At 39.5% G+C, this 16,839-nt stretch overlaps 1 protein-coding gene and 1 pseudogene across 1 annotated transcript; both read right to left on the bottom strand.

The window, feature by feature from the left end:
* Window positions 1–6,960: 6,960 nt before the first annotated feature.
* LOC142445911 (olfactory receptor 52B4-like) lies at window positions 6,961–7,758 on the bottom strand (annotated as a pseudogene).
* A 503-nt stretch (window positions 7,759–8,261) lies between these two features.
* Window positions 8,262–9,206, bottom strand: LOC142446912 (olfactory receptor 52B4-like). The gene has a single exon (XM_075548644.1). The coding sequence runs from the start codon at window positions 9,204–9,206 to the stop codon at window positions 8,262–8,264; it is 945 nt and encodes a 314-aa protein (XP_075404759.1).
* Window positions 9,207–16,839: the final 7,633 nt, after the last annotated feature.

Raw genomic sequence — 16,839 nt, 5'->3', positions numbered from 1 at the left:
TGCTTAAGGGCAAGTTTCAGAGTCTTTTCTGACATCCACTTTGATATTTCTTTCTTTCTTGACTTCTGAATGATCATTTGCTTTCTTCATGTATGATATTCTTTATTTCATTCAATAACTGATCAGGTCTTTGGTCATTTGTGTTCAGTGCACCCAATGTGTTCTTCACACATTGCTCTCTGCTCTAGCAGAGAATTTCCCCTGGAATTCAGGAAATATCTGTCAAAACATTAGCTTAAAACACATTAAACAACAGAGACTTTGGTCTTTATTCTTGACACATTTCCTAGAAAGTCACCAAACAAATTTCTACAGACTTTCTCAATTAAAATAAAATAAAACCATGTCCTTCCCTAGGGGACAGGGGACGCCCCAGGGAACCTTGGGGAAGAGAGAGAATCTGACATTCCTGTCACCACATTATAATATTCAAATTATTTTTGAAAATAAAAAACAGAGAGAGAGCAGAAATAGCTTAATTAAGATAAAAATTAATAAATGGACAAACTATCCCGAAGGAATTCCAAATAATGGACTTCCTAGACAAAGACATTTGAAAAATGGTAGTAAATATGCTCAAAGGGCCAAAGGAAACACACACACACACACACACACACACACACACACACGGGGAAAATGAGTCAGGAAAATGGTACAGGAACAAAACAAGAATGTCAATAAAGAGATAGTGAAATTAGGTGTTAACTAAGTCCACATGGAAGGATACCAAGCCTATGTGCTCCAAGAAATGTAAATAATAAAATCAAAATCCAAAGGAGGGACAGGTATTAAAGTTTAAATTGTGAACACCCAGTTTCCCGAAGGTTATGGATGACAGTGGAAGCCCAAAATCCACTTGCAGTGTCCCCCATAGAGTCAGCCTTGGGTGAATTTCCTCTGACACTAGTTGAAGGGACACGAATAGACTTGTAATCAGGCAGACAGCATTGTAAAATGGATCATGGCAGATGTAACTGGGTTTAAATACTTTATTGTTTGAGCTCCTTTTGACCCATTCTAAAGTTGTTTCAGTTTTTAATATTGCCTGCTTTCTTTTTAACTTAAGTTTTTCTATGTCATCATTGCTGTTGGCTTCTCCCCCGCTGCTTGTTTGATACCAGTTTTTGACTTGTAGGGTTTCCTGTATGTGAGATCCAGGACAGGTAGATTGATAGAAACAGTAACAGGATTGAGAGTTGCCGACTGGCATTCCTGGGGAGCACAAGGCGTGGATGGGAAGCTAACGAAGACGAGTATGAGAAGAGCATGTTCGGAAACTCATTGTGGTGATGATTGCACAAATATTACTAATATGACTAAACTATCCAATTGTAGGATATGAAGTATATGCCAATACATTGGTTTTAAGTTAATAAAACTATTAAAATGAATCAAACAGCAATCCCATCTTCCTTCTCCATGAGTCAACTATGAGAAACTATTTCCCAACATTCTGCCCTTGCTCTATGAAATAAGATACATCTAATATTCAAGGACATTTACTCAAACTATTCTTACTGATGAATTGACCTTCCTTTTGCACATTCATTCCATTTCTTAAAAAAAATCGTTTGTTCTGATAAAGAATGCACAAATTTCCAAAGAAGAAACAGCATTATATCTAACAACAGCTTTGTGTCTGCGTATGAAAACGAAATCACTGAATTCTAATAAAAATAATGTCTAAATTTCATTCAGAAGAAATTTTCTCCTAAATTAATTGATATTCCCCCAAGCCCCTCCAAACTCACTGCCATTGAGTCCATGGCCGACTCTTAGCGACCGCATGGGACAGGGTTGAGCTGCCCCTGTGAGTTTCTGAGACTGTTTTTGCTGCCGTAAAAGTTCTGTCTTTCTCCCATGGTGTGGCTGGTGGTTTCCAACTGCTGACCTGGCGGATTAAATTTGTTTTCTAGGTAAAGTAGGCAGCAGGTCACATTGCAGAGGTTCCTTCTTCTGCTTATCACCGCCTTCTTTCGCACAAGACCTGTGCTTCTCAACAAGCCTCTTCAAGTGTTGTTGTGGTTAGGTGCCATCAAGTCCACTCCCTCCCATAGTGACCCTCTGCACAACCAAAGGAAACACGTTGGTCCTGCTCCATCCTCACAATTATCCCTATGCTTGAGCTCGTTGATGCAGCCATTGTGTCAATCCTTCTCCTTAAAGGCCTTCCCTCCTCAACTGCACTGTTCCTCGACTTTACCAAACATGATGTCCGTCTCCAGGGACTGGTCTCTCCTGACAACATGCTCAAAGACATGTTGCCATACTTGCCTCTAAGGAGCATGCTGGACATACTTCTTCCCAGACATTGATTTGTCCTTTCAGCAGTCTTTGGTACTTTCAATACTCCAGCACCACAATTCAAATGCATTGATTCTTCAGTCTTCCTCATTCAATGTCCAATTTTCACATGCATATGAGGCCATGGAAAACATCTTGGCTTGGATCAGGCACACCTTAGTCTTCAAAGTAACATCTTTGCTTTCAATACTCTGAAGAGGTTTTGTACAGAAGATTGACCTAATGCAACTCTTTCTTTGATCTCTTGACTGCTGCTTGCATGAACGCTGATTTTGGATCCAAGGAAGACAAAATACTTGACAACTTCAATCTTCTCTCCACTTACCATGTGAGGATTTTGGTCTTCTTGTGGAATGCCTGAGAATACATTGAGCATTGAGGAGCTGGGCCCCTAGAGAGAATTCTAAGAGAAAACAATGAGCAAATACTGGACATATGCATTCTTACTTTGGAACAAGTCAGAACCAGCAAGGATTTTCATGTCAAGCAAGCGATGTGAAGAACACTCTTGTGTGTTTTGTGCTCCAGTTGCAGGATGAGCTCACTCACCCTGCCCTCCAAGGCATCCATGTGCTAGAGGAGCTGGCAGAGTTAACAAATGAGGAAGGCTCCCAGGGTGACCTCTTCCGTTTAGATCACGTGTGCCAGATGGTTAGTCTCCTGTTCTCTAGACCTCAGGTCTGCCACCACTCCATCAAAGACCATCTCTTCAGAGGTCACAATGACACCAAAGACATCTCTGCATTCGTGGAATCTTTCTGGCTGGGGTTTGATGATCAGATTTCTTCCCCAGAGCTATAGAATTTCACTCCAGATGTAGCCATCATACCTTTGCTGATATATGATTGTGAAATAATAGAAAAAGGGCAGATTGGTTTTGGTTCTGGGAGCCTCACATACAATCCCATGCCAAAGGACCCGATATTGAACCCCTTCTTACTGAGGAGGCTGTGGGATTCCATGCTCCTGTTGATGTTCCTCACGCACACCACAACCAGCCTAAGTGGAGATGAGGCCAGGATGGCAGCAACTTGAAACTTCAGGGAGTTTTTTTGGCGCCAGTGGCTTCAAAGGCTCTGAGACCTTGCAGAGGTTATATCCTACTTTCAGCTTCTCTAACTACCAGAATGCCCAAGAACAGGGCATAGCCTTCTATTTAAGTATCCCCGCACAGTGGGCGGTATTCCCGTGTCAGCTATAATAATGAATTCTCACTTTTGAGCCTAATGTCATCATGGGATTCCTCTCAAGGTGACTGGATGGCCAAATCCATTCATTCTCAAAAAGATTGCCACAGCCCTGCAGAGGCATTTAGAAATTTTGGGTTGCCCAATCAGTTCAGGTGGCCTATAAAGGCTTCCATAGAATGTCATCGATCACACCACCTGCAACATAGTTCTTCTCTGGTACACATGGTGTTGTCATGAGTCAGATATGAATTGAAGGCAACTGGAAAATTACATGACAAAAGATAAACTTTAATAAATGCATCATGAAATGCTGGATTGGGTGCAGACTGGAAAACTTTGTGCTATAAATAATCATACGAGGACCTTCATTATCTGAAATTGTTAATAATAGTATTATATCAGTAGGAAAAGTCCTAAATTGGACTTTTACACTATAATCATTTAAGAATTTCTCTTGATTTTAGAAAGTAAATACTGAATATTTGAGTTATATGTGTGACATTATCTTTTCAAGTGGTGTAGCAACAAATATATATAATGAAGATAATAAAGGAAAGCAAAATAAACTAAATGTAAAATGCCAACAATAGGCAATTAATGCTAAATGAAGCTTATGCGTTTTATTATCACACAAAAAATTACTTTGAAGAACCATCTTTCTCTTGCGCAGTGTTTGGTGCTTTTGAATTACCAACCTTGTGGTTAGCAGCCCAACAATTAACCACTACACCACCAAGCACTATAAAAAGATAACAAAAATGTCTACTTAATGTTAAGTAAATTAAAGCATAGAGAAGCTAGAAGACTATGACAATGAAAACTCATTGAGCTTTTATCTAGAGTTAACCATTGACATCACTTTGCCATCTCCACTTTATTAGTTTACTTTCTCTCATTATGCTTAGTATATAGTATCATTCCTGCACTTTTTATTTTGCTGTTCCATTTTAGTGGAATGCAGTGCAGATAGCCTAACTCTTCACTTCAAATATTTAGCAGGTATTTCCTAAGAACAAGGAAAATCTCTCATATAGCCATGTACAAATATACAATTCAGGATATTTAGCACGGTGAGAATACACAGGTAAGAAAGAATACACAGAGTCCCTATACCAAAAGAAACCAGTCAATATTCAGCCATTTCAAGAAATAGCATGTGAGCCAGAACCAGTGGTCCCAAAGAAAGAATTTTAAGCTGCACTGAAAGTATTAGCTTAAAAAAGCCTCCATGTATTGATGGAATAGCAATTGAAATGATAAAATAAGTTGATGAAGCGCTGGAAGCACTCTTTGGTCTATGCTAGGAAACTCTCAAAGTTGTCCAGCAGACTGGAAGAGATCCATATTTATACCCATTCCAAAGAAAGGTGACCCAACAGAATACTCAAATTGTAGAAAATATTATTGATATCACATGCCAGTAAAATTTTACTGAAAATCTTTCAATGATTTCAACAGTACATTGACAGGGAGCTGCTTGTCAAACCGGCCAAACACAGCTAGATACCTTGTCTTTCCTTATTGGTCTAGTGTTTTCTATAAAAAACATAGATTTTACAAAAAAGGTAAAAAGAAACATGCACAATATACTTTTTGCCTCTCTAATGTGAACCGAAGTATAAATTAAATAGAAGCTGGTTAGAAGAGTACCATAGAAAATATAGTAGTGAAGTATTCAGGTAGCAGACAGACACTGGGGCTCTACCCATGTACTCCCTCAACTCAAGAACACTTTGTTCTAATAACCCAGCATTCTGTGATGCTCACCTTCCCGACATGATTGCTGAAGACAAACGGGTGTATAAGCAACTGTGGTGAAGAAAGCTGATGGTGCTCAGCTATCAAAAGAGATAGAATCTGGGGTCTTAACGACTTGAAGATAAACAAGCAGCCATGTAGCTGAGAAGCAACAAAGTCCCCATGGAAGAAGCACACAAGCCTGTGTGATGATAAGGCGTTGATGGGATCAGGTATCAGGCATCAAAGACCCAGAACAAAAAATCATATCAATGCGAATGAGAGGGAATGTGGAGTGGAGACCCCAAGCCCATCTGTAGACAATTGGACATCTCTTTACAGAAGGGTCACAAGAAAGAGACAAGCCAATCAGTGCATTATAGTACCAATGAAACGTAACAACTTTCTTCTAGTTCTTTAATGCTTCCCACCACCTCCCCACAACTACCATGACCCCAATTATACTTTACAAATATGGCTAGACCAGAGTATGTGCACTGGTACAGATAAGAGCTATAAACACCGTGAATCCAGGACAGAAAAACCCCTCAAGACCAAAAATGAGAGTAGCAATACTAGGAAGGGAAAGGTAGGGGAAGAAAGGGGAAAATGATCACAGTGATCTACATATAACCCCCTCCCAGGGAATGGACAACAGAAAAGTAGGTGAAGGAAGACATTGGTCAGTGTAAGACATGAAAAAAATTTCTTGTAAATTATCAAGGTTCAGGGGGGAAGGGGAGGGATGAGCTGATATCAAAGGCTCAAGTAGAAAGAAAATGTTTTGAAAATGATGGCAACGTATGTACAAATGTACTTGACACAATGGATGGATTGATCGTAATAAGAGCTTTATAAACCCCCAATGAAATGATTTAAAAAATAAAATATAGTAATGAGAATAGAGTATGAAATTAGAAATAAAAGTGTCCCAGCAAGTCAAAAGTTATTCCAACATCCATGAAAGACTCTGGAGAGGTAAGGAGTGAATATTCTTTGTTTTTGAAATTGCTAATAAGGTAATATGAGAAGTGTTCCTACAAACGAAATCAGGAACTAACTCAAATGTTAGAGCAACTCACCAAAGAACAAACCTGACATTGGGAATGAAGGAGTTTCCATGAGCACATTCTCTCAGTACACACCACCCCTTAAAAACCTCATTACAATTCCCCAAATAGAAAGTCATCAGATTCCATCTCCACAAAGGTTCTTCTGCACAATAGGAGCCCACAATTCATTACCAGCATGCCTTCTTATTAGGGTGTGAGTTAAAATGAAATATGAATAACCTGAAAATCTAGAGTGAAAAATATAAACCAATGAAGGTTTGTATGTTCTTTCCAGGGATATCATATGATGTCTCAGAGCCTTAGACATTCATTATAGATTAGATAAATACATTCTCAGTCTGAGCACTAACTTAGCTGCATCCATTTCCAGGGACTAGAGGAGTGTCATGGGGAGCACATGGTTTGTAGGGATCAACACATCTAGCCCCAAGTATGTACGGCAACAAGTAAAAGATGGCACTTCCCTCTCAGGTTATTTACACATTTTTAAAATAAAAAAGACACCTTACTATTTCCCATGTGAATTTACTCTAGAATCAGACTGAGCTAGGTATGGGCTACAAAAAGTTGTGGACAAATTTTCCTATGAACTTTTTAAAGCCCCTTCATATTTCCCCAGTGTTTTAGCTTCATCTCCCACTCACCACCTCCGTAGACTATTTTGTAGGTAGTTTTGAGATTCTGATAACACAGGTCCCATGCCAAGACCATTTCTTCCTTGTACATAACACACGAGCCATCTCATCTCGGATCCGTATGGTCTCGATCCCATCAATGTTGGGGTTCAGCATAGGTGGAGCCAGGAGGCAGACATTAGGCAATAATATGTGGACAGGAGGTGAGATATGGTGTCCAAATCTCTGAGTAAGAGTTGTAAAGATCCCAGACCCATAAAATAAGATGATGACACAGACATGGGAGCCACAGGTGTTCAGGCCTTTGTGTCGAGCATCTTCAGAGGGCATGTGGAACACAGCATGTAGAATGAGCAGATAGGAAACAAAAATTTGCACAAGATCTAAGACAGCTGTTACACTTAAGGCCAAAAGGTTTTACCAGATGTTCACTCGAATGTCATTGCAAGCCTATCTGGCCAACCAATGTGTTCACAGAAGGTGTGTGGGATGATATTATTTTGGCAGAAAGTCAATCTTTTCAAAAGAAATATCACAGGGGAAACTATGCCATAACTCCTCTAGAAGATACTTACACCAAATGTCCTTATCAAGGTCTGGGTAAGACGAGCGGTGTACCTTACTGGGTAGTATAAGGCAATGTAGTGGTCAAATGCCATTACTAGCAAGATCCCTGACTCAGAGAATTTCCACCAACCGGTGTAGCAGTCTTTAATGTTTACTTCAAATGAATGCCAATGTAAATAAAGACATCACCAACATAGACATTGCTTTATTTTGTGGAGGAAATACTTTATATGTACACATACACACATTCATAGAGTCTAAACTGTATAGTAATGGTGAAAATCTATGATTTATGCAGGTGATGCTTGTAATAATTTGCATTGTTTACAAATGAAAAAGTTGAAGGTACAGACAACATAGGAGAAGATGGCTGGAGAAATATTCTAGTGAGGGATAAAACAAATACAACTACTTAAAATTTTTCAAAACTTTTGGGGAAAAAATAGTTCAGCTATGATTCAGTTAATCTCATGCCAACCTCTCATCTAGACTTATAAGGTGAAAACTAACAAGGTGGACTAATCCAGTTCTCAAGTATAGGGATAAAAAAAGCAAACTAAATTCCTATAGACACTAATATCTAATGACAATATACAGGCCTTGGATGAAACATGAGCTATAATTTTCCTAGTGCAGTTGTTTTAGAGACATCAGTATATGAAGTCATTCGATTACCTTGTCTGCTCAACCTTCCTAAATTTGAAGGTTAATCTGACGTAAAGCACAACATTTCTGAGAAAAGTTCGCAATCATGATCATGTGTGCTTTGTAAAAAATACATGAACCACCTGGTCCCGAATCTGTTTGGTCTTAATACCATAAATGATGGGATTTAGCATAGGTGGAACAAGAATATACACATTGGCCAGGAGGACATGAATATGGGGTGAAATGTGACGTCCAAATCTCTGAGTAAAGACTGAGAAGATCCCAGGCCCATAAAAGAGGATGATGACACAGACATGAGCGCCACAAGTGTTCAGAGCTTTGTGTCGAGCATCTTGGGAAGGCATGTGGAAGACAGCACGAAGGATCAGCGCATAAGAAACAAAAATTATCAGGACATCTAAGACCAGGGTTGACACCAGTACAAAGACCCCGTACCAGACATTTACTTGGATATCGTTGCAAGAAAGGCGAGCCAAGACAATGTGTTTACAAGCAGTATTTGGGAGGATGTTGTTTCTACAGAAAGTTAGTCTTTTCAGAAGAAAGATTATGGGGAAAATGGTACCATTACATCTCAAAATGATACTTACACCAATTTTCCCAATAAGGGAATATGTAAGAATACTTGTGTATCTCAGCGGGTAGCATATGGCAATGTAGCGGTCAAATGCCATCACCAGCAAGATTCCCGACTCAAAAATGAAGGTAGAAGTGATGAAGAACACCTGAGTGATGCAGCAGTCCAAGGAGATCTCCCCAGCATTGAACCAAAAGATGGCCAAGGCCTGAGGCACTATGGATGTGGACAGAACAATATCTGCTCCAGACAGCATACAGAGAAAGAGGTACATGGGTTCATGGAGGCTGCGCTTTATGAGGATGATGAAGATGAGCAGGCTGTTCCCAAGCAGGGCAATGACATAGGAAATGATGAAGGGGATGGAGATCCACATGTGCTGGTCCTCTAGTCCAGGTATGCCCAGCAAACGGAAGACTGTGTGACTGATGCCAGTGTGATTTAAGGTAGTCATCCCTGAAGCAGACAACCTGTGGCCTCCTATTCATAGACACAGAAGAAAATTCTCATTCAAATAGAATTACTTGTATATCACTTTAGGTTAGTAAGAGCTAAGTTATAATGAAGTAGAATAAGATATGGTTTGTTTGCACAATGAGATCTTTCATAAACAAGATAGAAAATCATACAGCTAAAGAAAGTTATATGATCTAATGGTACAAAAATAAAATTCAATACTGGAATATAAGAGAAGGAGCAATTCATCCTGTATATCTGATGATTAAGAAGGAGTCCATATTTGAGTTTACCCTTGTAGATAGTATATAATGCCAATAGAAGAATCAAGCAGACAATGGAATGAGGTCAGTTGGTAGTTTAAGGAGAAGTGTTTGATATGCAAATGCCAAGTTTATTTAAAATAGCAATTAGCTCTGTGACTGTGTGGTTGTGACATTTGGAAAGTAGAGTAACTGGCGAAGAGAAGACACCAAAAGTATATTTATTTTAAAATAAAATTAGGAGCTTGGACTTCCCTTGTGAAGAATTGGTCAGTTCTGTTGAGTTTATACATATTTCTCATTATTAGTCTGGCAACCGAGTAGAGTATAATAAACCAGAAGGGAGATGTTCAGAGAGGTCAGGTGTTTAGCATGAACTGATGGATTAACATCAGAATGAAATGGATAATATTAGGAAATCAACCTTTTAAGTATTTTCTCAATAGTAACCATTTTATAGTGATAAAAACATCACTCACCTGCTTCAAATGGAGTTCTTATGAGCAAGAATGGGATGAGTCACATAGAACCCTCAAAAGGACGGGCATGAAAGAGTTGTGATTTTATATATTTGCCTGAGGGTCTCAGGGGAAGCACTACCCCTGGGAGCCCATCTTACAGCTCAGCTGCCTTTTCGATGAGACAGCATCTCTCTCATGTACATGGGTCACATACTTGTGGCTCTCCAAGTCTGTCCACACGCAACTTCATCCACAATTCTGTCCATGGATAGATACGTACATGTGACATTTTCAATGAATAAGATGTTAGCATTCATTTGAGTGGATTAGCAACTATTAACCCCATTTTTAATCAGCACAAAGAATTTTGAAATCTCTGTGTAAATTAATGAGCCCTGGTGGTGTAATGGGTTATGAAGTGGACTGCTTACCATAAGCTTAGCAGTCACACCACCAGTCACTTGGTTGGAGAATGAGGGCATTTCTGCTCCATAAATGGTTCCAGTTTTCGAAACCCACAGACGTTGTTCTACCCCATCCTGTAAGGTCCCTATGCTGCCATGTTTACTATGCCTGTGAGAGTCAATATTACTAAGGAAAGTATTCTATACCCTTATTTTCTTTGGCTACCAAAATCTACATTTAATTTTCAATTAGAATATGATCATTTAATTCTTAGGAAATTGATAATGCTATTGCTGATAGAAATCTCCACTTTTTATACTATGTTCACATGTTTTATTTTTATTTCCAACCAAACCCCCAACCAAACTCTCTGCCACGGAGTCAACTCTGACTCACAGTGCCCCAATAGGGCAGGATAAAACTGCCCTTGTGTGTTTTTGAGACTAACTTAGAAAGGAGTGAAAAGCCTCCTGGGGCTCCCGTGGAATGGTTGGTGGTTTCCACGACTGACTTGGCAGTTGGTAATTGAACACATAACACACTGTTGTTGCTATCATTAGGTGCCCTTGAGTTACACTGCCTGAGCCTGTGTCATCCTCATAATTGTTTCTCTGCCTCAGTCAATTGCTGTGGCCCAAGTACCAATCCATCTCCTTGAAGGCCTTTCTCTGTTTCACTGCCCCTCCACTTTACCAAGCACGATGTCCGTATGCAAGACAAAGTCTTACCATTCTTGCCTCGAAGAAGCACTCATAATATTAATGCATCTGTATTAAACACCTGAATTGCATATTGAGACTAGTTATGTTAGAGTTTCTCCTTGGTCTTAGGAAATAAATCCTTGCTTAATATTTCAAATGAAGAATCATGCCATCTTTAACCGATTTTCAAATGAAACAGTAAAATAAAGAGTGTAGGAACGCTAATATGTATTAAGGATCATAAGTAAGAGAAAAAGATACTCTGATAAAGCAAATGAGGCAACGTAATAGCAGTGGTTAACTCCAGATAAAGGTTTAATGAGTCTTTATTGTCACATTCTTGTAGTTTCCCTACAGTTTAATTTATTTGCAATATATGTTAAATAGTTTATTACCATGTTTATAAATTAATTGGGAGAAAAATCCTTCTGAATGAAATGCAGACATCAATTTTCTAAAATTTGGTGATTTTATTTTCATATACAGACACAAAGTTGCTTTTAGACATAGAGCTGCTTCTCCTTTGAAATAGATGTAACTCATTTACTAAATTATCCAATGCTTTAAAAAAAGAATGGAAATAATAAAAAAGAAGAGTAAATTTCTTATAAGAAATAGGTTGAGTCAATAAGATCATTGAACATTAAATATATTATTTTTGAGTTGACCAAGGAGAAGATAATGGGAAATACTTTTTTCTTTTTCTATTTAAAAAATCATTTTATTGGTGGCTCGTACAACTCTTTTATCACAATCTATACATACTTCCATTGTGTCAAGCACATTTGTACATTTGTTGTCATCATCATTCTCAAAACATTTGCTTTCTACTTGAATCCTTGGTATCAGCTCCTCGTTTTCCCCCTCCCTCCCTGTCTCCCCTTCCTCATGAACCCTTGATAATTTATAAATTATTATTATTTTGTCATGTCTTACACTGTCTGACGAGTCCTTTCATCAACTTTTCTGTTGTCTGTACCCCAGGGAGAGGGTAATATGTAGATCCTTGTAATTGGTTCCCTCTTTCTACCCCTCCTTTCCTCCACCCTCCCAGTATTGCCACTCTCACCACTGGTCCTGAAGGGATCATCTGTCCTGAATTCCCCATTTTTTCAGTTGCTGTCTGTATCAGTGTACATCCTCTGGTCTAGCCAGATTTTAAAGGTAGAATTGGGATAATAACAGTCGGGGGGGGGGGCAGGAAGCATTAAGGAACTAGAGAAAAGTTGTATGTTTCATTGTTGCTACACTGTACTCTGACTGGCTCATCTCCTCCCTGCAACCCTTGTTAGGGGATGTCCAGTTGCCTACAGATGGGCTTTGGATCCCCCACTCTGTACTCCCCCTCATTCACAATATCATTTTTGTCCTTTAATGCATGGTACCTGATCCCTTCAACACCTTGTGATCACACAGGCTGGTGTGCTTTCTCCATGTGGGCTTTTTTGCCTTTGAGCTAGATGGCCACTTGTTTACCTTCAAGCCTTTAAGACTCCAGATGCTATATCTTTTTTGGTAGCTGGGCACCGTCAGCTTTCTTCACCACATTTGCTTATGCATCCATTTGTCTTCAGTGATCGTGTTGGGAAGGTGAGCATCATGGAATGGCAGTTTAATAGAACACAGTGTTCTTGTGTTGAGGGAGTACTTGAGTGGAAGCCCAATGTCCATCTGCTACCTTAATACTAAAACTATAAATATATGCACAAATATCTATTTCCCCATCTCATATATAATCTCATATATATTTCCCCATCTCATATACTTACATATGTACATGCTTGTATTTAGAACTCTATAAATGCTCTTTGCCTCCTCATTCATTCCTTTGTTTCCTTTTACTATCCTCTTGTCCCACTATCATGCTCAGCCTTCATTTGGGTTTCCGTAATTCCTCTTGGTTACATTGCTCTTGATCAAGCCCTACCAGGCCTCCTATATCCTCCTTGCCACTGATTTTGGATCACTTGTTCCCTTGTCCCTGGGTTGGTTAACACCATTTACTTTCCCTCACCTCCTCCTCCCCCATGTTTTCCCAGAAACGTCAGTCTCATTGTTTCTCCTCCATATTGTTTATCCCACCTATGTTATCTAGATATAGCTGCAGAGATAATAATATGCACAATAACAAGACAAAGAAAAACAAAGCAACAAAAGAAAAGAACAACAATAACAAACCAATGACAAAAAAAAGAGCCTGTAAATAACTCAAGGTCTGTTTGTTGACTTTTAAGAATATTTTCTGGTTGAATCTGATGGGGTGCCAAGCCCTGGCCCCAAAGTCTATTTCTGGTGCTCCCTTGGGATTTTCTTGCTCTGCTCCTCTTGCTGCTCTGTTGCACACCCTTAATTTTGTGCCTCAGTGTGGTGGGATCAGATCAGGCACAATTCCCACACTGTGTCTTCAGTGTTGTCCCCTGTAGGGCTATGGGTCAGTGAGGAAGATCATATCTCATAGTGGGGCTGGCCATATGGTTTTCTCTGTGCATTGGCTGCTCTGAGCAGGCATAGTGTCCTCAAGGATTGGTGGGCCAGGATGTGCTCCACTCTCTCTTCCTTCCCTCTCATTTGCTCCCGTGTGCTGAGATCAGAGATGTCCCTGTCCCTGAGCTGTAGCTTCAGTGCTGTCCTCTGTAGTAAATTCTCCTTGGGGAAGAGGGGGCTGACCACATAGTTGGGATTGGGGCCGGCCATTCAGCCCTCTCCATTGGTTCCCTACTTCATGCTGGTATGTTGCATTCACATCATGCAGCACCCGGTTAAAGTCTGGTCCCTCTTTCCCTGTGGAGAAATAAACAGTACCCACCCCTTGGGTGGGTTAGTGCCCTGTTCCCCCACTACCCATTCCTTTTTTTTCTCCCCCCCTCCTTTTTAGTTGGCTACCATATATATCCCTGGATTTGGTCTCCCCTCTGCCACACTATCTGGACCTCACCCAAGGAATATTTGCTTTTCCCCTATGCCCCTTTTGCATTTTTTTTAAGCTTACCTCAGTGGACTCATGTACTTGTCCTTTTGTGCTTGGCTTACTTCGGTTAGCATAGTTTCCTCCAGTTTTTCCCATTCAACGATGTGTTTCATGTGTTCATCACTGCTTTTTAGCGATGCATAGTACTCCATTGTATGTATGTACCACAGTTTTAAAAACCATTCGTCTGTTCATGGAAATTTGGATTGTTTCCAACTCCTTGCAATTGTGAACTGTGCCACAATGAACATTGGAGCGCAGATGTCTGGCCGTTGTTTGTTTTATGCCCCTTCTGGGTATCTGCTCAGTAGGGGGATTGCTGGGTTGTATGGTAGCTTGATTTCCATCTGTTCTAGATATCGCCAAATCGATTCGATAGTGGCTAAACATACCTATAGGTCCACCAGCAGTGGGTGAGAGTTCCTATCTCACCACAGCCCCTCCAACACTTGTTGCTTTCTGATTTTTTGAATTGGGCTATCTTTGAGGGGGTTACGTGGTATCTCATTGTTGTTTTAATTTGCATTTGTCTTATGGCTAAAGATTGGGAACATTTTCTCAGTTGTTTATTGGTCATTCAGATTTCTGCCCTTGTGAACCTTCTGTTGAGATCCTTTGCCCACCTCCTCAGTGGGCAATTAGTTTTTTTCTTTTTGGAAGCCAGCAGAGTATTGTAGATTTTAGTAATAAGGCCTTTGTCTGATGTGTCATTGCTAATGATGTTTTCCCAGTCTGTGGACTCTCTTGGTAAATTCTTTTGAGGTACACAGGTGTTTTATCTTCAGCATATCCCACTTGGCTATTTGTGACTCATCTGCATTTGTGTCCTTCCCTTTTCTGATAGCTCATGTATTCTCTGTGCCAAAGTTTTCAGGTTGGTCGCAATTCCCTCCTTTATGACCCTTAATAGTTTGGGATTTTACCTCGAGATCTGTGATCTACCTTGAGTTTATTCTTGTTCATGGAGTGAGGTAAGATTTTTGCTTCATTTTTCTACAGGTATATATCCATTTTTCCCAGGACCACTTATTGAAGAGGGCATCTGCTTCCTATTTGATATTTTTTGGGCCCTTATCAAAGATCAGTTGTCTGTAGCTGATGATTTAATTTCTGGGTTTTCAGTTCTTTTCCATTGGTCTGAGTATCTCTCATTATACCAATACCATGTGGTTTTGACAGCTGTGGCTGTATAGTATGTGCTAAAGTCAGGTAAAGCAACCCACTGTGTACTTTTTGAGGTGCTCTCTGCTAATTTGGGACTTTTTCACTCTCCATATGAAGTTAATAATCAAATTTTCTATTTCTTTGAAGAAAGATGAGGGTAATTGTATCAGGATTGCATTAAACTTATATAGTGCCTTGGACAGAACTGACATCTTTACTATATTGAGTCTTCCAATCCATGATCATGGGATATTCTTTCATTTGTTGAGGTCACTCTTGCTTTCTTTCAATCGTGTTCTGTAGTTTGCCTCATATAGATCTTTTGTTCTTTTAGCCAGGTATATCCCTAGATAATTCAATTTGTGCTTGGCTCTTGTGAAGGGTACCACCTTTTTTATCTCATCTGTGGTCTTATCTGATGTATTTTGCAGTCTGATAGACTTCTGTTTGTTGACCTTGTATCCTGTCTCTTTGCCCTACTCCTCTATTGCTTCCAGTACTCCCCTTGTGGAGATTTTTGGGATTTTCCATATATAAAATCATATCATCTGCAAATAATGATAGTTTCACCTCTTCCTTCCCCAGGCAAATACCTTTGATGTATTTTCTTTGCCTTATGCTGTTAGCTAAAACTGCCAGTTCGATGTTAAATAGGAGTGGGGACAAGGGGAATCCTTGTCTGATCCCCTTTTCCAGTGGGATTGTGCTAATCTTTTCTCCATTGACTACGATGTTGGCTGTTGGTTTTTCATATATTGCTTGCATTATCTTGGGAAATTTCCCTCCATTTCTATCTTCTTGAGTGTCTTTAACGGGAATTGGTGTTGGATGTTGTTGAATGCTTTTCCAACATAAATCTATAGTATCATTTGGTTCTTATAGTTTTTCCCACCAATATGGGGAGATATTAATGGCCTTTCATATGTTGAGCCATCTCTGCATCCCTGGTATGAATCCTACTTGTCCTGGTGTGTTATTTGTTTTATATACTTTTGTATTCTGTTGGACAGAATTTTGCTAAGGATATTTGCATCGATGTTCATTAGGGCTATTGTTCTGTAGTTCTTGATTCTTATGGGATCCTTGCCCGGTTTTGGTATCAGAGTTATACTAGTTTCATAGAAGGAGTTCAAGTGTTTGCTGTCTTTTTCTATGTACTGAAAAAGTTTGTGGAGGATTGGTGTCAGTTCTTCCCTGAATGCTTGGTAGAATTCTCCAGTGAATCCATCTAGTCCAGGGGAATTTTGTTGGTAATTCCTTGGTCACGTTGTCTATTTCTTTTATTGCTATGGGTCTGTTGAGATTCTTGATGTCCATCAGAGATAGTCTAGGGAAGCATTGTTTTTACAAGAATTTGTCTATTTCTTCCAAGTTGTTCAATTTATTGGAGTACAGACCTTTGTAGTACTGTTAATTATCCTTTTGACTTCATTAGCGTCTGTTGTAATATTCCCTCTTTCATCCCTCATCCTTGCTATTGAAATTTGTTCCCTCCTTTTATTGGTTTTGGTTTGCCAGCTGTCTGTTGATTCTATGCATCCTTTCAAGGACCAGCTTTTAGAAGCATTAATTTTTTCCCATAGTTTTCTTATTTTCCCTCTCCTGAATCTCAGCACTGATTTTTATTATTTCTTTTCATTTGCTCTTAGTAAGATTGTCCTGCTGACTC

The sequence above is a fragment of the Tenrec ecaudatus genome, chromosome 4 (genome assembly GCF_050624435.1).
Source record: "Tenrec ecaudatus isolate mTenEca1 chromosome 4, mTenEca1.hap1, whole genome shotgun sequence".
NCBI classification, from domain to species: Eukaryota; Metazoa; Chordata; class Mammalia; order Afrosoricida; family Tenrecidae; genus Tenrec; species Tenrec ecaudatus.
This window is presented reverse-complemented; position numbering and strand designations above follow the sequence as displayed.

Coding starts and splice junctions, on each gene's coding strand:
- LOC142446912 (XM_075548644.1), bottom strand. CDS start 9,206: ATGACTACCTTAAATCACACTGGCATCAGTCACACAGTCTTCCGTTTG.